Genomic DNA, 24151 nt, shown 5'->3' with positions numbered 1-24151 from the left:
TCAGCCAGTCAAAATGGGTAGGGTATTTTTTAATGAAAAGAAAATGAAAGATAATAGGACATTTTGACATATTTTCCCATTTCTTTTTACGAGACAAAGTGTCACATATAGAACAAGATAGAACTCCAGAAGTACGACATGCTTCAAATGACGTAACACATACAGAAACAACAGCATAGAAAGTTGACAAGTAGAAAGTTTACAAAACACACAGCCTTTAGACCTACGAACAACACCATAAAGGAGTTCAGGGGACTGGGGGTGTAAACAATTCTTTTTGTTTTTGTAAATTCCCTGGAAAATAAATTCTGCTAGTTTTAAAATGATTTTCAAATGAATATTCAAATGAACATCTTTTAATAAGCCTACACCATGACTTTATAAGAATGAATAATAATTAAAAAAAAAAGGTCATGTGATTGTGCTCATGGTTAAAACCTGAAACACAGCTCACAAATACTGCCTTTATGAGCTTTTTCATCTAAAATAATTGTAAGGGGGAAAAAAAGAAGTTCAATGTTGAAAGCTCTGTACTTTTCAGATAACTAAACTGAAAACAATGTATAAAATGGGCTGTTGGATAAAATGCATTTTTTTTTTAAATTTCATCACAGTTTGACCCACCAAAGGGATAAATGTTTCATTCGATTTTCTTTTATGTTACAATGTCATCAATGTTTTGATTGTCATCACTGTTTGCTGACTGTTACCTCAAACATTTTCACACTGAAAACATTTATATACAGTGTCTGACAAAACTCTGAAATGTTTTCTGAGCAATATTAAAAACAGCTGTAAAAGACCCACTTTGGAATTCAAATCAAACAAGCCATAATAAAATAATGCTCTGCCAGTAAGCATGGATTACATAAGAAGGTGTTTTCCAATTATCCATACAATAGAAACCTATTTAATGTATTCAGAATTTCAGTTAAATGAACAAACAAAATTTTAGCTCCACCCTTTAGTTATCGGGCTAATTAGCATGATGTGCAAAACTTTTGTTTGGCTTCTTCTCGAGAAATTGTATTAAAATTTGCTCAAAGCATGAAAGTTTATTTTTTTTAAAGGATAATTTATTTTAAAACTGTTTGCCTGGCCTGGTTTGACAGGCCTATGAATATGACAGCAAGGACTAAACTAGATGTGAGGGCATATCTCAGCAACACTTCTGCCTATTCACACCAAATTTGATATACATGTATGATACATGAATTTGAGGTAGTCTATCAATTTTGACACACACATCTTAATGGGGTTGGGGTGGGGGGTGGTTATAGCAATCAGTTAACTGTTTCTTGTGTATGCTACATCCATCTGCTAGTCTGGCTTACTAGGTTGAAAAATATTTTCACACTGAAAATATTTATATACAATGTCTGACAAAAGTCTGAAATGCTTTCTGGGCGATATTAAAAACAGCCTTAAAAGATCCACTTCAGAATTCAAATGAAACATTTTGTAATAAAATAATTCTCTGCCAAATAACTCACTACATAAGAGGCTATTTCCAGTTAACCATACAATAGAAACATTGAACAGAGATTATCTTACTATCCGTCAAACAAACAAACTGTAATACGAACAGTAATGTAATTGAAGTACAGGTGGGTGACAAAGTAAAGGAAACCAGTAGCTTTGTTAGAGGCATTTTGCTGGTATGGTTTGGGTCCATTTGTCTCCTTAGAGGGAACTGTCACTGCAAAGGTATTCTTGGTGATTACTTTTATCCTATAATAAAACACTTTCAGTTGGATGGGAGTGGAATTGTTTGGTGAGGACCAAAATAATGTAAAGTATATCTCAACGCACTTGAACAACTATGGGATATACTGGACTGATATGTTACATTACCTCCATTATCAAAACACCAGCTTGAGGAATATATATAGTGTTCATTTCTCCAGTACACTTCCAGAGACTGTAGAATCTATGCCAAGATTAACATCTTACTAAGAGACTTGATGTTGGTGTCTCCTCTAATCTGTCACATTTAGTGATATGTGTGTTAATGTGACAGAGATGCCAATTCCCTATAGTTCTTTCCTCCATTGCCTCCATATGTTTCTCTACACTTGACTTTGTGAAAGCTTTAGTTTACATGAACTACCTATCTCCAAAGTCTTTTTGCACACTTACGATGGCTAGTGGTTACCATATCAACTGATGTTGCTATTATTAAAACATGTTATACATACCTGAGAATCCTTTCTGCATGGACATCTGTATGTGTACATGGGGGTTATAGAAATGGTGAAGGAAAGAATGGTGAAGTAGAGATATTTATGAATCCATGTACCTCAATTGTACAACAAATGTTCATGCTATGTTTGCAATTGTATGTGATCCCTCTGTCATAATTATTTTAATGGTAGCAATGTGTTATGACAAATATACTTTATGGTTATGTGGACACCTGGTCATCACACCCATATGTGTTTTTTGTACCTCCCAGTCTAGATTTAGTCCTCACACCCCTTTGCTAATATAAAAATCTCCACATTTCTAGGAAGGCTCAACTCTTCTACTAGATTTTGAAGTGTTTGTGCCTATTTAGCCACAAGAGCATTAATGAGGCCAGGTACTCCAGGTAATCCAATTCCTAAAGTGATCCGTGGGGATAAGGTCAGATCATCTCAGTTCTTCTGCACCAACCTTGACACACCTTGTCTTGTGCACCTCGTCTTGTGCATAGACCTCATTTTGTGCACAGGGGAATTGTCATGCTGGAACAGGTTTGAGCTAGACTCCATAGTTCCAATCAAGGGAAATCATAATTAATTAATGCTACAGCATTAATAGACATTCTAGACCACTGTGTGGCAACAGTTTGTGGAAGGCCCACATATGGATAAGACTGTCAGGTGTCCATATACATTTGGCCTTACAGTGCATGTTGAAGTAGGTTTCATACTACATATTGATTTCTAAAGACGACGACATGAAAACAAACACAGTAACATTGATAGTGACAGAAAATGCTACTTTTGGGCCAGTCTTTATAAAAACTGTCATAAGTGGCCAAGTGCTATAATAAATAAAATAAGGAATGAAAAAGAAGAATGAAAAATAAAATAACTAAGATTGCATCCCCACAGTGTGTGTCCTTTGTGGTATACAATTGACTGGCCCAACACAATAGAATGGTACAATTTCTAGATTTCTACAATGTTCATGTCTATATAAAAATAAATACACTGTGTGTGTATAACTTTGTGAGTGTGTGCAGAAATGTAAATCATCAAATATTACCATAAGGACAACTCTCCTCACAGTGACCTATTCACACACCCACTCTCAGGCATTGCAGACATTCAGACATTCAGACCTGCAATTAAGTAAGGCTAGTTTCTCAACAGGGAGAGGGACTGGGTTGCACTCATAAACAGGCTATAACTTGAACTTGATCTAAAGCATAATCTTTAAAGTGGACTCTGGACAATGGCTAGAGACTTTGGCAGTGAATGACTGTCCCTGTCTTTACTTTACAGACCTGTCCAGTCTGTTCATTGTTGAATTTTTCATTCCAACCTGACTGCACAAAACTAATTATATCGGATTCTGACAATAGTCACATTTGTTTCAGTTTACCTTGGGACATGCCAGTGCAGGCTACCCAACACCTAATGCCGTAAACACACAAAAAATTGGGAGAGATGGGGAGATATGGATTATGGTACATCTGTGGACACTGCTCTGACCATTCATGTTTACTATTTCCATTGCCTTTGCCTTGCTCTTTTTTCTCTTTAGTCACTAAATGCACCCAAATGTCTCAGAGGCTTTCATCAAAGGTGTTGGAACGTCTCCTGTCCCCTCTACATCTATTAAAAGCACCTAATGCCAAATGATTATCATGACTTCCACTTGGATTGCTTCCCAATGGGAAGCGACAGTTCTGACCCAACAGCCTCTGTGCTGCCTCCAAGTGGTTGGTGCCCCTCTGGTAGCTGATATGTAGATGAGGCTTGGTGCCCAGACCTCCAAGCAGACGGTCTGATGGACTGCTTTCTCTGAGATGTTCTTCATCATCTGTATCAGCATCAATATACCTGTTGATAGAGGCATCATGAAATGTGAAAACAGTAGGTGTGAGGGCAACTCCCTCTGGTGTCTTCGGTGGAGTCCTGCTGCTAGCTGTAGTGTAGATAGATACTTCAGGGCTGATCAGTGAGCGATCTGAAAGAGCAGAGCTGTCTGATAAAAGGCCACCAACTGGACTTGAATCTCCATTACTGTTATGATTCACTCTAAGCGAATGTGTTTTCAGAAGTTTTCCACCATAAAGTGAACCCTCTGTGTCAGGTGGCTTTGCAGCAGAACATGGTGGAGTAAGCATGGGTTCATGTTCCATTGTGGTCTGAAGGCTTGGATTAGCACTGACCCGTACTGATAATCCAGAACTGTGTGAAAAATGAGAGCTCTCAGGGAGGGACAAGCCCACTGCTGGACTGTAATGGAATCGTGTGTTTTCTTGGAAGTCTGTGGCACAGCTGATGTAGCTGTCAATGCTGGACAAACTTTTCATATCCACCACTCCTTCATGGCCCCCAAATGGACCAACTCCTTGGCCTGGTAAGGTACCTAGCTCAATGTCATCCCTTCTGCTACCTGTTCGGGATGAACTCCTGTCTTTGGTGTTGAGGTTGGGTTGTGACTGCGTCTTGGTCATCTGGTTGTACACTTCCTCTAATTTCTGTGGATTGAGCCTCTGAGGGCTGGAGGCCCTGACCTTGCTTGGGGAGCCCTGTTCTTGATTGAATGAGCGATTGGAGCTGGTGTCAGATGCAGCTCTCTTGGATGACCATTTCCAGCGACTAGGTGAGAGATGGTTATCTTGAATCTTTTCACCCTTCTCCATCACCACCACATCGAGAAGCTCTGCACCACGGTTAAAAGCATCCCTAACATTCATAGACACTATGCTGCCATTGCGCTTGGCTCGTTCTAAAGCCTCACGTCTCTTAATGGCCTTCTCTTGTCTTTTCTGCTCCTTATAGAACTCAGAGAAGTTGTTCACAATAATAGGGATAGGGAGAGCAATGACCAGCACTCCAGCAATGCAGCAGAGACCGCCAACTATCTTGCCTAACAATGTCTTTGGATAAATGTCCCCATATCCCACAGTGGTCATTGTAATAGTAGCCCACCAAAAGGAGGCAGGTATGCTCTTGAACTTTGTGTCATCTTCATCCTTTTCTGCAAAGAAGACCAAACTTGAGAAGATCATGATGCCCATGGCTAAAAAGAGGATTAGCAGGCCAAGTTCATTGTAACTGCGTCGCAAAGTGAAGCCGAGTGACTGCAGCCCAGTAGAGTGACGTGCTAATTTTAGGATTCGCAAGATCCGCATAATACGAAATATCTGCACCACTCTGCGAACATTCTGGAACTGTAGTACGCTTTTGTTGGACTCTGTGAGGAAGATGGTCACATAGTATGGAAGGATAGCCAACAGATCAATGACATTGAGTGGACCTTTAAAAAACTTCCATTTATTGGGTGCAGAAAGAAAGCGAAGGAGATACTCCATGGTAAACCAGGCTATACAAACTGCCTCAACATGGGCCAGTTGAGGGTTGTCTGTGCTCTGCCCAAAATCATCTATGTCTTGCAGTTCTGGAAGTGTGTTGAGAGACAGAGCGATGGTAGACAGTACAATAAACAATATGGAGATTATGGCCAATATCTATAAAACAGAAAGAGCAGAAAACACAATTAGAGAGACATTCACTTAGAGGATTATTATTCTTTTACAATTCCTTAGGTTTGTATATAGATTTTTGTTTAGGTCAGTGACCAGTCAAAACTTTGTCAACCACATGAAATACATTCACTGTCCACTTTAAAAGGAACACATGTACTTATTTATGCAGTTATCCAATCAGTGCATAAAATCATGAAAATACAGGTCAAGAGCTTCAAGTAATGTTCACATCAAACATCAGCATGGGGGAAAAGTGTGATCTCTGTGACTTTAACCATGGATGGCATGTTTGCTGGTGCCAGACTGGTTTGAGTATTTCAAAAACTGCTGATCTCCTAGGAATTTGAAATTGAAAATAAAAACAATGAGCTCCGTGAAAATGCATTGTTGATAGAGGGGTCAGAGGGAAATGGCCAGATTGTTTCAAGCTGGCAAGAAGGATACAGTAACTCACTCACAACCATGATGACCAGAAAAGCACCTAAGTATGCACAAAACATCCAAACTTGAAGTGGGTGAGATACAACAGCAGAACACTAAACTGGGGTCCACTTATGTTAGCCAAGAACAAGAATCTGAGCACAGAATCAACCAAAATATTTTTTTAGTTCAGTTGACAACTTCAGTTGTCTAGTTACAGTGTATCTGTGTCGATGATAGTCTCAGATTCTTGTTCTTGGCTGACAGGAACAGAACCTGATGTGGTCTACTGCTGTTGTAGTGAATCCCACGCATGGTTTGATGTGTTATACATTCTGAGATGCTTTTCTGCTCCCCATGGTTGTAAAAAATGATCATTTGAGTTACTCCAGATTTCCTGTCAACTCCAACCGGTCAGGTCATTCTGCTCTTATCTCTCTCATCAACAAGGCAGCAGACCCAAGTGCAATATAAACACTCTGGGAGTTTAACTTTAAATTACTATAGAACTTAAAGAAATCCAAGCCATAACAGTGAGTTCATGAGCATCAATTTTGGTGTGGTAAGTCTGACAAATAAAATGAACCAAACTTTTCCTCTAACCATGAAATATATCAGTAAGTTATATATATTTAAAATGAATTACCACAGGGACCTCATATCATTAGACCACATACACTCAGTATATAATGTGTGTTTGGGTCTCTAATTCTATTTCTGCTTGAATATTAGATTGATAAGTAAAGTAATATTGGTAGAATAACAAAACAAGCTATAATGTATAAGAGTTACAATAGTAACTCCTTTCTTGTTGGTTTGGTAAGACACACAAGTTAATGTCTGTAATAGTTATTTACATTGTACATTAATACAGTTTGTTAGGTAAAGAAAACCATAAACTATGCACTATGTGTCTTGTGGTTTTTTTTATATGCTGCTGAATGGTGAAGAACTGGGTGCACAATCATAAAGAGAGGCACAAACACATATCTGAAGGTCTGTAGGTATGTAACCAGGACAAAAGGACCCTTAAGTAACATGAAAAACTATTGTATATTCACCACTGCTCATAGTTCCCCCACCCCAGCACAAAGACATACTCATATGAAAATGTTCTCCCTAACACAGTGAGAAGGATATGGCTAGCTAGCCCTTGGCCACCACCAATCAGAGAAGGAGAGCACTGTTGCCATGACACCATGGCAGATGTGAATTAAGACCCTAACAGTTTACCTCTGTTTCATAGTTTATTTCCTTTATTTTAATATTTTTTGTATTTTCTTTCTTTTATAGTAATGTATTAGTTTTCCAAAGGCATATAATACAAAACAATACAATTATAGTTGATTAATGATAGACAAGTATGTCATTTTGCATGCGTTAATAAATGGAATACTTAAATTATAATTGTTTAGCAACAAAAGTCTCTCAATCTGTGCATGAATTAAAAAGAAGAGAGAAGCAGGAGGACTGAACTTTCTTTTCCTTCTTTCTTTTTTTCCCATGTGCATAGCTGGCATGTTTGTGTGTGTGTGTGTGTGTGTGTGTCCTTGCAAAAATAGTAAAATCAACATATGTGTGTTTGTGAGTACATGCTGAAAAGGCTTCCCTTCACCTTTGGCCATTTCTCTAAGATCTCCTCTGCTCTGACCTTGACCACACTGCTGCAGATCCGTCTCCATGGCAACCATGTCCATACACAACATAAGGCCTAAGCATGGAAGGGCTTGTAAGTTCATAGAGATTTCTGTCTTTCCAGATTCTCTCATCCCTCTGGTCCTCTGTATCCCGGTATTATGTCTGTTTCTCCATTTTCTTCAGAGCTTCAATCCTTGATTTTTAGAGAGTGGAATTCTAAACACTGTGTTTGAATGGCAGCTGTCTCACATTTTATTATTTTAGTTCTCACTTTCAGAACCACTAAAGCATCAACATGCATCATGCTTTTGCACTATGATAACATCTGGAAGCAGCTTATTGCCATCAATCCTATTAGCACCTCTCAATTTGCAGATTGTTAGAATTCATTATGAAACAAGGAAAGTTCATGGTTTAACTAATATACTATACTAACTGGTGGTAAATTAATATTATTTCAACTTAATAGTGCTAACAGATAACATCCATAAATACATTTAAATATACTTGAAAGACTGCATTTTCTCTGTACTTTTCTCAGACACTTGGCTCAGCTTTGACACGTATTTTGAGCCTCATTTGTTAAAGAATCAAGCAACTAACTGAATGGTTGTGAGTTCCAGTCCTAACATTGCCAAGCTGCTACTCTTGAGCAAGACCGTTAATCCCTCACTTGCTTATTCAACTGTAAATTACCTTGGATAAAAGCGGCAGACAAATTAGTAAATTGTAAATGCATGGGAATGTAACTACTGTGCAGGGCAGGCACTGTGTGTTGTGATTTGAGCAGACTGATTCTGAACCTGCCTCCAAGCTCTTCAGAAAGTGACACTGTCTCCATGGTTACCAAGTGAAGACCATGTTTTCCTCATTTTCCACAGTAGTCGACTGATAACACATACACACACGTTACACACTTGACCATGCTACTACACAAAATCTTGTGAATGTCAGTGCATTCAAGTCTTCACATTCATGCTCCATGAATGGCTGGAAAATTAGATTCCTGCTCTTTTGTTTTCCTGCTCTTACTTCCATCCCCCCACCCCCCATTTCAACTGTGTTTCAGCAGCCCTTGAGACATGAACCAAAATTCAGCTGACACACATGTACACAGACACAGACAGAGACACACACACAGCTGACCTAAATGACTGGTCTTTGGCATAGCCACATTTCTCATATTTTATTCATGTGGCTAAGTGCTGGGGGAGAATCCTGCCTTAGTGTCTATATTTAAACCCATCCAGACAGTTACAGAGCTATTTATAGTATAGCCAAAGGGACAACAGTAGTCTAGAGAAGTATCTTCTAGGCATGCACACACTTTTTTTATCCTTATCCTTGTGTAGACCTTACCGTGGCACAATTATCAATGGAGCTAATTAATTAATTATATATGCTAAGTGTCAAGAGGCACAGTACCAACATGAGGTTTGTGTTAGGGTTTGTATATTTATTGAAGTGTACAGAGATATCAGTGACAGAAACATGCCTCACTCACTCCAACAGACTGTAATCACAAAGAACACACACACCAACAACATACAGAGAACATATTTAAGACGTACATATCATCCTAAACCTACATACAACACAAGCTAATCTTGGTAGAGGCAGCTGTGCGTCCAAGCATACGACACTGTTGCTATGGTGACACTGACGACAGGCTATTTAGCATTGCAGAGATGGAAGTGTGTGTGTGAGAGTGAGAGTGTTTGTGCAGGCGAAATAAGCATTTTATAATATTTTAATTGAAGACAAACTGAGTGTAGTTTCCTCAGGCTTAGAATTAAATGGTTTTTGTCCATTAAATCAACTCCTGCTTTACAGGCTTCACTGAATTCATTTACTAACAATTCCTATAACATAATCTTGAGGTGCATTTGTGTACTACTTTTGACTTCTGTAGCAACAGATAGCTTCACTCAGCTCATTTATACTTGCAAATATAGTGCATTTTAAATGATAATTATAAATAAATTCATTTATCAGCAGTAAGGCTACTGCATTTGAATCTTGGTCACACTATACTCTCAATTGCCTTCTCACCTTCATGGCTTTAAAAAAAACTGAAATCACATTACAGACTCAGCACATGCTACACACTCTTACTTCAGCACCAAAACACAAGCTATCACCAAGGAAACCAGTGTAGTTCACCATGGAAACATGACTTGGATGTCAATGGTGGACGTGAATGGGTTTGCTGCGATTAAAGTATTGACAAGGCATTCATACATACACTCTCTTCCAAACCTTGTCAGAATTCCTGTTGAATGTATACTTAATCGAATTTCTTATCAAATATATGTGTGATCATTGTATGTAATGTCCAGGTAACCTGGTGCTTGCTCAAGTTTGTCCCATTAAAACACATTAAAAAACAAACAAACAAAAAACCCCACATTTTTAGTTTATTTTTTCTAAGAGAAAGAGAAAAAAACCCCTGAAAACAAACATTTTTAATTTAGTGAAAACATGAATGAAGCTCAGAGTCAAAGGGAATGAAAGAGAGAGAGGGTAGGAGAGAGCAGAGCACTGCGGGAAACTAGAAGAAATACAATGAGATGAAATTGCTCTCACTTTTCATTACACCATGCAGGAATTGAGTATATGAAATGTTTCACTTTCCAGCCTTGCCTAGGGTTTGTGCAAAGATCAAACAAGTGTGTCTGTAAAAACAGTTAGTCTGTCTACACAGTGAATGTAGTGCTTTGATCACATTGTTGGTTATGTGCCATAGTGACATGGGCATAAGTCTAATAGATTCAGTTTGTAAACAGTCAAAATAACAGCCGTCAATTTTTTCTTGCGGTTCACACATGCTGTTGCTTAGACTGTCATGATGGGAGGTGCCAAAGTTCTCATTTTCAGGGCCAGCTGGTAGAGAGTAATTGGTCAAGGCAAAGTTCTCTGTCTCTTTCAGAGAAAAAATATTTTTGAAAATAAAGGCCAGTCTTTTTCACCCACGCTGTTAACCAAACAGTGGATTATTTTTACATTTTGTAAAGCCAAGAACAATAGCACAGCCTGAGGTCATAAGTAAAAATATATACAATGGTATACACTATAGGCTGGGAGTGATTTCTTTCTAGCCCAGAGCATGCCAAGGAATTATAATGCTCCATAGATTTTGGGGAATAATCTCCTGCATCATATCCAGTGTTCCCAGGATGCCCATAAGGAGGAGGCACAACGCATGCAGAAGCATATAATGGTAAAGTAGCATCATCTGGCCAGCAACCCATGCCATGTGAGCTTTTTGCCAGAGAATGCTTTTTTACTGAAGTTTTCAGAACCAACCATTTCAAATCCTCATATTTGCAGTAGACTAAGAAATAGCGACCTTAATGGATTCCAGCAAAAGTGGAAGTTCCCACAGCAGGCTGTCAGGGAATTGTGGTGGAGAGAGGTGACTCACATTCAGAAAGAGTATAATAGGTTTATGAGCCCCTAGAGAGATGCCATTTATTATGCTGTGATGCACTTCACATAGACCTTTATTTAGACAGTCACTTGTGGCTGAAAAGTTTGGGAGTCCCATTCAAAAAGGTATACAGCAATCGTGATGCAGATTCCATTAAATCACAAACAAAACATTGCACTAGGAGCTATTTGCATTGCATTCAAGTGTGTTTTCTGGACTGTGTAAAAAATACATAGCTGACTGCCATGAGACACCACACAACCTGTCAAAACTGACTGTAGACATTCAGCTGCTACTAAAAGCAATAAAATGCCAGAGCACTAGGATACCTGGTTAAATTCGGAGAGGTTCTACCCATTCTGTATCTAATAATCCAAAATGATCTCTTAATTCTGTCTGATATGCATATTGGATATAATGCAAACAAACATGACCCTAGATCTGAGAGAATAATCTAAACTGTGTGATAGAGGAAAATTCTTCACTTCCACAACAGCAGAGTGATGTATGCTTCCCTTTCAACTTATCAACCTAGGTGTTTGCAAAGTGTGTGTGAATTGACTTAGAGCTCCTGCATTAGCAGGGTCTCTGCATATTCCTTTACCTGTACAATTGACTACTGGGTAGGCAGTTCAAAAAACAGGTGTTTAGCCAGACAAATGTCCTCATCATGCATGCAGAAAAGCTACGACTTAAAGCTAACCACAAAACCTTCCACTAGAGTCACTAGACATTTAGCAAGCTGTTCAATGGCAAAGAGCCTTCTTGATGAAGCACAGAGCCATCTCAATTATAGATGCGGTCATGAAATTGCTAATGGCCACACATCACCCATTAATGTTTATAATGTACAGTATAGACTTTCTGAAAAGTCTGTTATTAGCTTTTATTAATTTATGATTAAAAAAATATTCTCAATTATAAATGAGAGTTATTAAATTGCTAGTGGCCACACATCGCCCATATGCATTCTTTATATGAGTGGCCAGGATGTTTTTATTTGCAACTCCAACAATATTGTTTCAATGTTCTGCCAAAAGTTTTGGAACTCATGAGGGGAATTACACATATTAGAGCAAATAAGCACCATGGAAGTGTTTTGCATCAACCACCAAGAGTAAGCAAAAAAGAGCAAGCAATGTCAGGAAGCATTCTATGGACAGAGAAGTGGACAGATAATAACCTGTCTGAAGAGCTGCTTACCTACTGACATGTTGGTACGTAAGCTAAGATGAAAACAGAAGAGCAGAATTTGATCTATTTGTTAACAGACTCGCTCTCTGATGTGGTTTCACAGACAGGGCAAAGACAAATGCTTTGAGCCAGGGTGTATCTGCACACAAATTCCCAGATCTATAGTTGTACAGATTTTTTTCTGTACATCTTTTTCTAGAACATCCAACAGACTATGTAATCAGTAAGTCAGTTGCTCCATCTTGTCTGAACAATTTTCAAGACTAAACTGTTAATATTACTGATGGGCTCTCTATGCCCACGACCGACCACACAAGACCTGCATTCCTTGATGAAAGGCATAGTAGACCACATACCTTAAAATTATAGATCCAGCTTCTGGGATCAACCCCAGCATACTGGCAGGTGCAGAAAGGGTTCAGCTAATCTTGTGAGTGAACATGCAATAACTATGTTGTAGTTCTGTGCAAGCAAATGGAAAATTTTCTCCTTATGTGAGAAACACTGGCCATTATTTTGGGCTCTTGCAGAGTCAAATAGAAGTATCCCTTTTTCTTGTCTACCCCAAAAGTGCAGGTGGCAGCATTGTCTATAAACAGGGAACCTATTGATGGTTTACTGCTGGGAACACCTAAACTAGTCAGAACATTTCTTACAGGTATGGAACCTGGCCAGCTATTTGTGTGTTTTGGAAAGCACCAATAAAGGGTAAAGAAAACAGCTGCACAAGCATTCTTGTTGAGGGTCTACAGGTACTGTGCTTTAAATACCAACTGAAGCATTCCTATGATTGACTCCATTTAATGGCTACCTTGCACTCAATCATGGAACCCCAGTTACATATGCCTCTTTTTTCAATAAGTAGTCTAATACATAAGAGCAACACACTTGTATTTGGCTCGACTGCATTGGTGCTATGATTGCAGTTTTTTCCACGTGTATGATTGCAATCATGTGCTAAAAGGTGGCTCAACATAAAATCAGAGGGAATGATATTTAAATGAATGAGGCTAGAATACAATGATTTAAGACATGTAGACATAGTAATCCCAGCAAATAAAAACTAAAAAGTAATGTGTTGTAAAATCACCATTGTAGTCAACAATTGAACTGCAAAAAGCTGTTGTATTATTAGATCCAGGAATCTCTTGGTGAGACAAGTCAACTAACAAATATGAGAGCTGAGAATTGGGGATTATGGACCCAGTATAGTTGAGTTGAGACAAAGGATGAGACATAAAACATATGCATAGTATATATTTTAACATATAGTATATGTTATTTATAATATCTGCTCTGTATCAGTCCTACTCAAAATATCTGTAAAAAAGGAGGAAACAATATAATATTCCATCCCTCATCCTCCATGCACACCCTAAGTATATTAAAATCTGTGGTAAATACTCTAATTCTCTACCCTTGAACATTACCACAAAGCATTTGATTATCAGCAGTGTACACAATTTAAGTCCATTCCTAATAGTTCAGATATGTCATATCACTGGTTGTGGTGGCACCGCTCTAGCTATCTTGAATTCATTCTGATGGTGTGTGGTAGTGTGCATGAGACAGAACAAAAGACAGAGCAGACTTAATTTCATGGCTACTTGATTTACCTCAACACGACTAATCAAAACCAAGAAATCTACTGGTGGATACTTTCATAATGCAGACCTCTCTAAAGATTTCCAGTAATGTCTGGTAATAGTAAACTAGGTTGAAACCTCTGATAAATAATTGCAACCCTTTCAATTCCCTTTTTTTTTAAAAGCCCCAGTAATTACACATTGGGATATACTGTATCTGTAAAGAACTTTGCTTGCATGGTGGCCTGGAAAAACTCTTCAAATGAGGACATTATGGCACTTTATTACATGAATGTCTGTAAACTACAGTTGCTCTTTTTGCATACATCTCAACCACAGGTATATTTAATGTATTTTAAAGTCTGGTTTTAACAAAATTAATCTTAAGTAAGAGTAAAACTCATTCAGACCATCAGGCAGTTGATGATTTACAGCAGAGTAAGGGTGGATGGGTCTTCTGTAATTGGTAAGGTGTTGATCCTGTTTCCTCTTCAGTAAGCTGCCTCCTTGGCTGTACAAATGTGCTTGACCTTGATAGTGAACCATGGATTATTATTGTTGAATTTCTTTAACTTTCTACTGCTATTGAAATGAATGGCAACACAATGTCTCTGAGCTCATCTAGGTTGGCAGCTGCAGTTTTAAAAACACCCCAGACAGTGCATCAAAGCAATCATGTAGCTCCAGTGCTGTCTCTCCAGTCTCATTTCAGTCTCACTCAGTAAATTTGACAATGAACAGAGTCTTCGAAAGCTGCATGGTGTATGAAGGGTTTGCATTAAACAATATAACAATGGTCCAGGTTGTTTTTTTGCCCTTGACGGATCACTTAAAATTGAGGTAAATTTGTGACTGAGGTCTACTCAACTGCTCTATATAAGTCCCCATAATAATATAAAGAGCATACAGGTTAGTCATTACTTGTTCTGTTGCATACAACTATCTCTGCTCAAATCCTTATTATCTTATATAATTTTTGGTTATTTGCCAGATTCAGTCACAGTGGCATCTGAATTGCTTTTACGGGCGAACCCACATATACACCCTATGGTGCTCTTCCATTTACCAACGAATATCAATGTTTTATTCATCAATCTTTTTGCCTTGGCTCCAGAGTATTTACCATATTTCATCAATTGCTCTCAAACAGCTAGTTCATCTTACCTAAATAATACTAGTAAGGATCGAATTAGACAGTTATTAGACAGTTAAATTAGACAGTTAAAATCCTACTGGAAAGCAAATGAAAGTCCCTTTACTGACCCAATGACACAAATGAGGTGCTGCAGTGAGATGATTAAATTTAATTGTACAATAACATGCCTCATGGCTTCCAGAAGCATCTGTACTTACAGGTGACTAATGTTAGATAATGCATAAAACAGTTTGTATTTTGCACCAAAGGACTAAGCATTACATGTCAGAAGTCAGTGCTATAATCATATGCAATGATATATTCGCTCACTTTCAGTAACTGCGTTACTCTTGTCAGAAGAATTCACCAAGTCCATCGCAAGGCACCACTTACACACATTCTCAACTAGAGGCAAATCAACTTAGCCAATCTGTCAACCTGTTTTTCAGACAGTGGAGAGAAACCAGCAATCCCAGAGGAAACCCAAACATACAGAAAATCAAACCCTTACAAATCTCCACACAGACAGTAACCTCAGTTCAAGAGTCTGTTGTATTTGTAGTTTAGATATGATTACCATGGATAATAGTTTTACTTCTATACATACTGGACTGAGTACAAAAGCAGTGTTGTCACTTTATGACTCTATGTTGGTTGCCCACTAATTCATCCTGTTTACCATTTGTGTCAAGCATGTCTTGCTAGTGAGTGGAAGAAATTTCAAAGATGTTGAGTGTTATACTATGATTCTTGCTAATAATTTTTTTAATTCACACAACATATTGTGTTATGATTCTAATATTTGAATTATTACTATTTCTGCCATGATTGATTGTCACTGATTATGTTGATTTGTCTGAAAAAGACTAAAACCATGCTGACTACAGAATAATTTTAAAAGAGCCAACTAAAACAATTTGAATGGCCAAAGAAAAGTGGATGAAGGGAGATATGCAGGATAAAGCAGGCTATTTTGGATCCAATATGGCTGCCTAGAACACAAAGGCAGTTTTGATGCTAGAAGAGACCATGATAAAGCCTCTAAACCATGACAGTATGGAGTATCAATCAGAGTATCAATACTCTGAGTGGCTATTATGCTCAACAGAGTACAATATCAGCACTTTGAGTAGTGTCACCCTCAATAGAGTGCAGTATCAGAATGCTGAGTGATTCTCATCCTCAGTAAAGAACAGTATCAGCACTTTTCAGCACATTTAATTTTCATCTTGGCAGTATCAACACTGAGTACTTTGCTGTCTCAATAAAGGGGTTTGAGTATTTCTATAACTGCTGATCTCCTGGGATTTTCAAGGACAACAGTCTCTAGAGTTTACTCAGAATAGTGCAATAAGGAATAACATCCAGTGAACAGCCATTCTGTGGGTGGAAATGCCTTCATGAAGATAGGGGTTGATTGAAGAATGGCCAGACTGGTTCAAGCTGACAGAAGGTAGCAGTAACTAAGATAACCAGTCTGTAAAATTGTGGTGAGAAGAAAAGCATCTCAACATGCACAATACATAGAACCTTGAAGTGGATGGGCTACAACAGCAGAATATCACACTGGGTTCCACTTCTAGCGGCCAAGGACAGAAAGCTGAAGCTGCAGTGGGCACAGACTCATCAAAACTGGACATGCTAGTAAAACAAGACTTGAAAAACATAGCCTGATCTGATTAATCACATAGCTGATAGGGTCAGAATTTGGTGCCAACAGCATGAATCCATGAACCCAACCTATCTTGTGTGAAAAGCGGTTTCATGAACATAACAATGAGTTCAGTGGTCTTCCCAGTCACTGGCTCTGATCCAATAAAACACCTTTGGGATGTGAAGGAATAGGAGATTTGCTGAATGAAAAATAAACTTGAAAATTGTACAGAAACTGCCTAATGTAATCATGTCAACATGGACCAAAATAGCAAAGGAATGGTTCCAACATCTTTTGGAATCCATGAAGAATTGAGGCTGTTTTAGAAGCAAAGTGAGTCTATTAATATAGTATTGCTAATATAGTTTTCTCTTTTTTAGAGATGAGTCTCTGGAAGTAGCACTTGGAATGTATAAAAGGTTTTTTCAAACACTGGCTTTGATAAAAACAACTTTTGTGACTACTGTGAATTAAAAATGCACGAAACTACAAGCTGGAAGAATTAGGAAGAATAATAGCAAATCTGTACTTTTCTTCCACTCTGAAAATCAAATTTTGCAGTTAGCATTTTTTATTAGATAATGCACCATAATTTATCATTTGTCTCTGCGAATTTGGTTATTTGTCCTGGTCCATGAAGCAAAGCTATTTGCTATGAGATATTGAATAAAGTCCGATTTAATATTTCTGACTGTAATCATGATGTAGATGTAATTGGTTTTTGTCACTGTAGCAGCATACAGAGGGGATGGGGTGGAGGGAATGGGGGATTAAAGTGTTGGCAAAGGGGAGCAGGGGGCAGACCCCAAGGTAAGACCCTTCCCTCCTCTCACTGGTTTGGGTGCAGAACTCATCAACCAGCTAGAATTAAAGCTATGTTGGCTCTCAGCATGCTAGTCCAATAGCAGAATATTGGGACAGAAAGGTCCATCAACAATCAAACCAGCACACGGTTGGATGACTCTCTTCACCTTGCACAGAATTTCTTAAACTTTGCCTGCTACATGCCTGCTGTTAGCCAGCTGATAGAGATTAAGCTACTGGGACTGTATAATGGTGCAGTCATGACAGTGCACATGTCTGAGAAAGTGGTACCTAGAAGCGTTGTCTCAGATCTGGAAGTCTTGCTACCAAGTGATTCCAGTTCTACAACTACGCTCCCTAGTGGAGCCAGACAATTTGTTGGTACAGGATGGACTGGCTCCTGACTGGCCCTGACATTCATTCAGCACTCACAGAATTCAGCATATACATACCAATCATATGCATTATATTATATTGCTCTAATGAAAACCACAAAACTGCTATTGTCTAGCAAAAACTTTTAATAGTTTCCAGTAATGGTCAAGATTCTGTAATGTAAGTGTACAGAAGAAAAACATTTGAGAAATGGTGAAATATGAGCAGACAGTAATTTGCAGAGATAGCCAGTGGTCAGCTGTAATCACATTGTGTGGTGGAGCCATGCAGCAAAATGTGATTGGAGACAGATGTAGACTGAGCTGGTCTGAATATGGACAGGATAGAAAGAAGGAGGAAAGGAAAAAACAGAATAGGACATGAAGTCTCATGAAAGATAATTAATGTGACATTTCCCTGACATTTAGCTGGAGGTGCAGTGTAAAAGACTGAAAGGAGGAAGACTGGGATACAGAGTCTATGAAGAAAATTGGAAGAAGCACAAAGAGCCAAGAGTAGTTATAACAACAACAAAAGTATATTCACCCTATCTGTTATATTGATCGTTTCTTTACTGTAACTCAGTAGCCAAGTGTTGACTGAACACCTGCAGTTTTGAATTAACATGTTGTATGAACTCTTATAGCTTTGAATAAACACAGTTTTGAATCATGGTGACCATTTGGGGCCATCTAGCTTCACATAAACACTGTAGGTGTTCATTAAACCCTTGGATATTGGTGTGTATTGAGTTGTCTACTGAAATAATTCACCAATTCAAAAATTATACTGTACACTGATGAATCAGCTCTTTCAGTGTCTTCTTGTAAGTAGCAGGGTTAATTGATTGTTCAGTACTGTATTTTTTCCTGGTTTATCACAAATTCACATAAAATACTAATATAATCAACACCAGAATTATTGTAACCTACATAAGAAGTGCTTAAAAATTGAATTAAAATTAACACATAAAACATTGCATAAAATTTACAAAAAAATTGAATTTTTCATACAAATCACAGATGCAACTTATCTTTACTTATCTTTTATTTCCCTACAAAAGAAATTTAAAAGAATAGATTAGATGTTTAATATAAATATACTTAAATCACCTTTGGAAAAATATACCCATTTCTATACAATTTTTTTTACTGAAAAGCTCTAATGTTGTCTGTGTATTTCTTTTTTCTCTGAGATGTAAATATGCACAGATGTACATTAACCAAACACAATCATGATCAATAACAATCATGATCAATCATGACATTGGGAGTTACATGACTGCATTGTGGAGTAATTTGGATGATAAAACAACTAAGCAAGGCATAATGACAGTATTCTGAGCAAGATGTTTGTTATGAGGTTGACCTGAGTCCCCAGGGACCACAACTCATGTGTTATTGACGCTAGGATATGATGACATTCAATGCTACTGTATTACATGAAGAGCTTGGAGCACTGCTGTGTCCTATATATTCCAGGACTCCATTTCCCTCACTGTCCACTCATTGAAATCACCACCCCCTTTAATGTTATGGTACCTTATGTTTTATAAATTATACATGGTCAGTGGATTGAAGAGGTCACACCACATGTATATTAATATAAATTTGTTTAAAAGGTCAACATGGTTAGATATTACAAAAAGAATCTCAGAGAAGGCTTAATAGGTGGAACTACACTAGCGTGGCACTGACCACTCCTGGCCTCCACATAGCTCCCCCCATAGTAAATCATTTCTTTTATTATTATTATTATTATTATTATTATTATTATTATTATTATTAGGGTGGTACTGGTCAAGTACCTCGTACTTCTCATTGTGATAGGTTCATGTTAATGAATCAAAAGTCCATTTCAATATTGTTAAACAGAAAAGATCGTCAACAAACAGGAAAGCATATATATATCAAATCATTTTGTAAGGACGTTCATTATTTGGATGCATAACACATGCTTTCTTATGTACAGTATTAGCTACCATTGGCTAAAGGTTTTGAATTTCTAAGTCTAGCATAACATGTAACCTAATGGTGTGTTAGCTATGACTTTTTGTAGCATATTAGGTGACAAACAAATATTGCTTAGGTGTATATATTTCTTGATCAATTAGGATCCTACTCAGGCCATACACAGACTGGGCAGCTACATTATATAATTTTCTCTTGATGTGGGTTTGTATTTTGTTCTAGATTCCCACCCGAATAAAGTCACCACCAAAACACCAATCTGTCCACCCCATTGCAAATGATTCTGCTGCACTCCTGTGAGGGCTGAACATTTTGAAACGTCTGTGCTTCACGTAAAGAAAAAACATTTTCTGTTATATGCACTATGTTGAATACATATTGTTAAATATGTATATTATAATATTTTAACTAAAAGCAACATATCAAATACTTAAGTGTGTCAATAATCTAAATGGATCATTTATGCTGTGCCCCAGACTATTCTCAATAACAGCTGTAACAGAACAACCTCGGTTTTTCCACCTAAGATAGGACATCTGAACCCTGGTAGCCCTTGCACAAATGGATCAGGCTGCAAAAAGCTAATTCAATATTGTTTAGTATTTTCTCATGTAAATAAACTATAAGTTAATCCCACTGCCAAAGAACTGTGATGTGATTTCCTCTACAACAGGACTAATGAGAATTGCACTTTTTTATTTGCCCTTTTAAGCTAATTGCCAGGTTATAAATGTGCCAACCATCCAATAGATATGTGGACGTTGCGATTTTACCTTGGCAGAGAGCATGATTTGACAGGGAATCGGGCCTAATGGTATTAGGAAATGACATTATTGGATCCAAGTGCCTTGGAAGAAAAAAAAACTGTCAGCCATAATTCCTATCAAGACTTAAACCACAATCAGGCACAGCATCAGCTGAGCAGTGCTCAAGTGTATGACATTCAATCTCATAACTGAAACATTAACTGATTGTCATGTAATGCCATAGGATGTGTGTGTGTGTATGTGTGTATGTATGTATGTGTCAGTCTGTTGTTGATTCCTACACAGACACATACACTTGTATTGTACTAAGCTCCAACTCTTATAGCTACCTTGGCTGCTACGGAAGAGCCCGGCTTCTCCAGCAGGTCCCACAGTTTCTTGCGCTTCTCCGAGCAGCACGCATTATCCAACTCATCGCCCTCGCGCTCCTTCAGTGTGTCAGCCTCGCGCCGTAGCTCCTCATTCATCTGCTCCTTTTTCTGGTGGTAGCGCGCCTGGCAGCATGACTCTAGGTAGATCTCGTCCACGCCCCAGTAGTCCAGCTCCTGGCTGAACGACAGTGCGCACATCTCCTCCATCATGTGCAACTTTCCCGTGCGGTAGAAGTTCAGGATGGACGTGAATGCGCCCGGATGCCGGTCAAAGAAGTACTCGTTCTCGTCCAGGTTATAGTCGTCGCAAATATCCATGAGCGCCTCGTGCGTTGTGCACGCGCGAAGCTTGCCCAGGCGCGTGCGCGGCAGGCGCTCCAGTGTGCGCCAAAGCACCTCGTGCGGCAGGCCGCCCACGTTCAGACGAACACGCCGGTAACACGACATGCTCCGTATGATGTCCACCGGCTCCGGAGGCAGAGAGGCCGCCGAGCGAGAGCCTGCTTTACTGATTATGGCGGACGGTCTCTCCATTGTTTCTGATTCGGCCGCAGTTTCGTAGGCTATGGCTTACTCCAGGCGGGCCGCGGAACCTGCGTTACCTCTCGATGTAGGAACCGCTTTCTTCCATGGCTGTAATGAAAACGAGAAATACGTCACAGTTAGTACAGGCTTGCTGCATTGATTCATGAACAAATGGTCAGGAATTTCCAGACGAACTAGAAGTACACGTGCACTTCAGCCACAGCAGTGGCAGCTAGTTACACGTCTGAATGGAAAGATGCTCGAGCATGACGGGCACGGTGCTCAACATACCCATGCACTATTGTAAATCCCAGCTGTAGTATATAACTTGTGGTTTTAATTACGCAAATGGATTTATAATAACCAGAGCCTGTGGCAATATATTAGATAGGGCAAGCTATACTCAGGGCACACGTGTTGAGTTTTAGTACCAATAACAACCTGTCTCCTTTGAGGACCTGTCTGCTATTCAGTAGTCTATGTGCAGAGAGGGTGGTGGATTTCAGCTTCAGCATGTTTTAGGAGAAACATAACATTCCAGATGCAATTTTCTGTTGTTAAATAGTAGACAGCTGTCCACCAGCGCAGCCGCACCGCTGCCACAGCCCGGTCTATACTGCTAATAAAAACGGGAGGAAATCATGATAAGAAAAATACGCCTCATCTAAGCCCTCTTTTGGGGAAAATTTGACGGAGCTAAAATGCAACACCCCCTGATATACTTCATTTTGTTGAATTAACAAATAAATTCGGTCGCGTAAATAATCCAGCACGCAATCCAGTGGTTTGAGTGATATGGATCAAACCCAGCCGTCAATTCAAAATATGTTTGGTAATTATCCTCTTTTTTTTATTCAAATACATTGTTTAGAGAGGAATTAGGAAGTCGATCAAACCAAAGTGTGCATGAAAACAAATGTGCCTCAATAAAGTAGACTAATCCCAAAGATGGAAACAGGAGGGCTTTGATTTGTACATATGTTTTGGGAATTATTATTCTGTATTGGTAACCGCTAAATACATATCAAATATTAACAACAACAACAACAACAACAACAACAATAATAATAATAATAATAATAATAATAATAATAATAATAATAATAATGCCTAGAGATTCATCACAAACATACCTCAGTAGCTGAAGGCTGAGAATGATGGAAAAGCCCATAAATGAGAAGGAAAACAGGAGGAGCGTCACTGCTTTATTCCCATGTGTGGTATGAAATAAAGCCCATGCAGAGGACCGCTATCTTCCAGCGTGGGCATATTTGGCTGCTCGCTGCAAATCGCCTGTGTTTTTCATAGGAAGAGAAATAAATCAACAAGTCCAGCTGTAAATCTGTGGAGCTGATTTCGCGGCGGGGGTTTTAGTGTGCGGAAGGCTGGATCTAGGATTAACCCTTCAATGTCCTGCAAAGCATCTTCCTCCCTCCTGCGCCACGGCCCACTGACCTCGGCCAAAATGGCGAACAGCATCTGTACACTGGCTCGTCTTTTCTGGGAAGAAATGCACTGGTGATATTTTACCCAGCAAATGAACTATTACTGAAAGAACACCCACGGAAGGTGAATGAATGGTGTAGTGCTGAATTCAGACACAGTGTCCATTGTGTATTTGGAGTTTCCTACACACTGTAGGTGTTTACTAGGAGCTCATTCATCATATTTGAGTTTTGTAGTGCTCAAATAGGCCCAGAGCTCTTTTTAATAAACTGCTGTGCATTTCAAGGCTGTCACTTAAAAAACTAGCTGTGGTAAAAACTCAAGTGTCCTTGGCTCTAGGTTCTATAAAGGGTAGAATAAACAAATGATGCTTATTATCAATGTCCAACCAACCAGGATGAGAAAGTCAGTCTTCTTGCCTTTTAATGTAGACAAACATCCCTTTCACACACGCAAATTACTATGTTTACTCATGTATGTAGTTGGGGCTTAAGATGAAGATTAAGATTTGTGTCATGGAATGGATAAAATTAAAACTTTAATAATGTTATTTGTATAAATTGGTCTGAAATGCAAATATGTTTTCCTTGCTTGCTCACATTTTTTGTACTTTTGATCTGGTTCACTGGAACAGATAAGAATAAACTGATGAGGGCTGTATGTGTTTAAACCATTGTTTAAATATTTGAATGAGAGCAGTGCATTTCATCCAAAATGTTTTTGACAAAGGTTTTGGTACACCCCTCCAAATTATTGAATTCAGGTGTTTGGCTTGGGCTTGGTCCCTTAGTTCCAGTGAAAGGAACTCTTAATGCTTCAGCATACCAAGACATTTTGCACAATTTCATACTTCCAACTTTGTGGGAACACTTTGGGGATGACCCCTTCCTGTTCCAACATGACTGCACACCAGTGCACAAAGCAAGGTCCATAAAGACATGGATGAGCGAGTTGGTGTGGAGGAACTTGACTGGTCTGTACAGAGTCCTGACCTGATAGAATACCTTTGGGATGAATTAGAAAGGAGACTGTGAGTCATGCCAAAACTGGGACGTCGGCCTTTACATGCACATGAATGTAATATGGAGTTGGCCCACCCTTTGCAGCTGTAACAGCTTCACCTCTTCTG

The 24151-nt window shown here is 38.7% G+C and overlaps 1 protein-coding gene across 1 annotated transcript; it reads right to left on the bottom strand.

Annotated features, from left to right (window-relative positions):
- kcnb1 (potassium voltage-gated channel, Shab-related subfamily, member 1) lies at positions 1-23014 on the bottom strand. Its single transcript, XM_058402083.1, has 3 exons — positions 22710-23014; positions 21010-21684; positions 1-5689 (listed from the first exon to the last, which is right to left on the bottom strand). Exons 2-3 carry the CDS (start codon positions 21583-21585, stop codon positions 3776-3778), a joined length of 2490 nt encoding a protein of 829 aa, XP_058258066.1. The 5' UTR covers positions 21586-21684; positions 22710-23014; the 3' UTR covers positions 1-3775.
- Between the last annotated feature and the right edge of the window lie 1137 nt (positions 23015-24151).

Source organism: Hemibagrus wyckioides, linkage group LG11 (genome assembly GCF_019097595.1).
Source record: "Hemibagrus wyckioides isolate EC202008001 linkage group LG11, SWU_Hwy_1.0, whole genome shotgun sequence".
In the NCBI taxonomy this organism is placed as follows: domain Eukaryota; kingdom Metazoa; phylum Chordata; class Actinopteri; order Siluriformes; family Bagridae; genus Hemibagrus; species Hemibagrus wyckioides.
The sequence above is the reverse complement of the archived record's forward strand: the minus strand, read 5'-3'. Positions and strand labels throughout refer to the sequence as shown.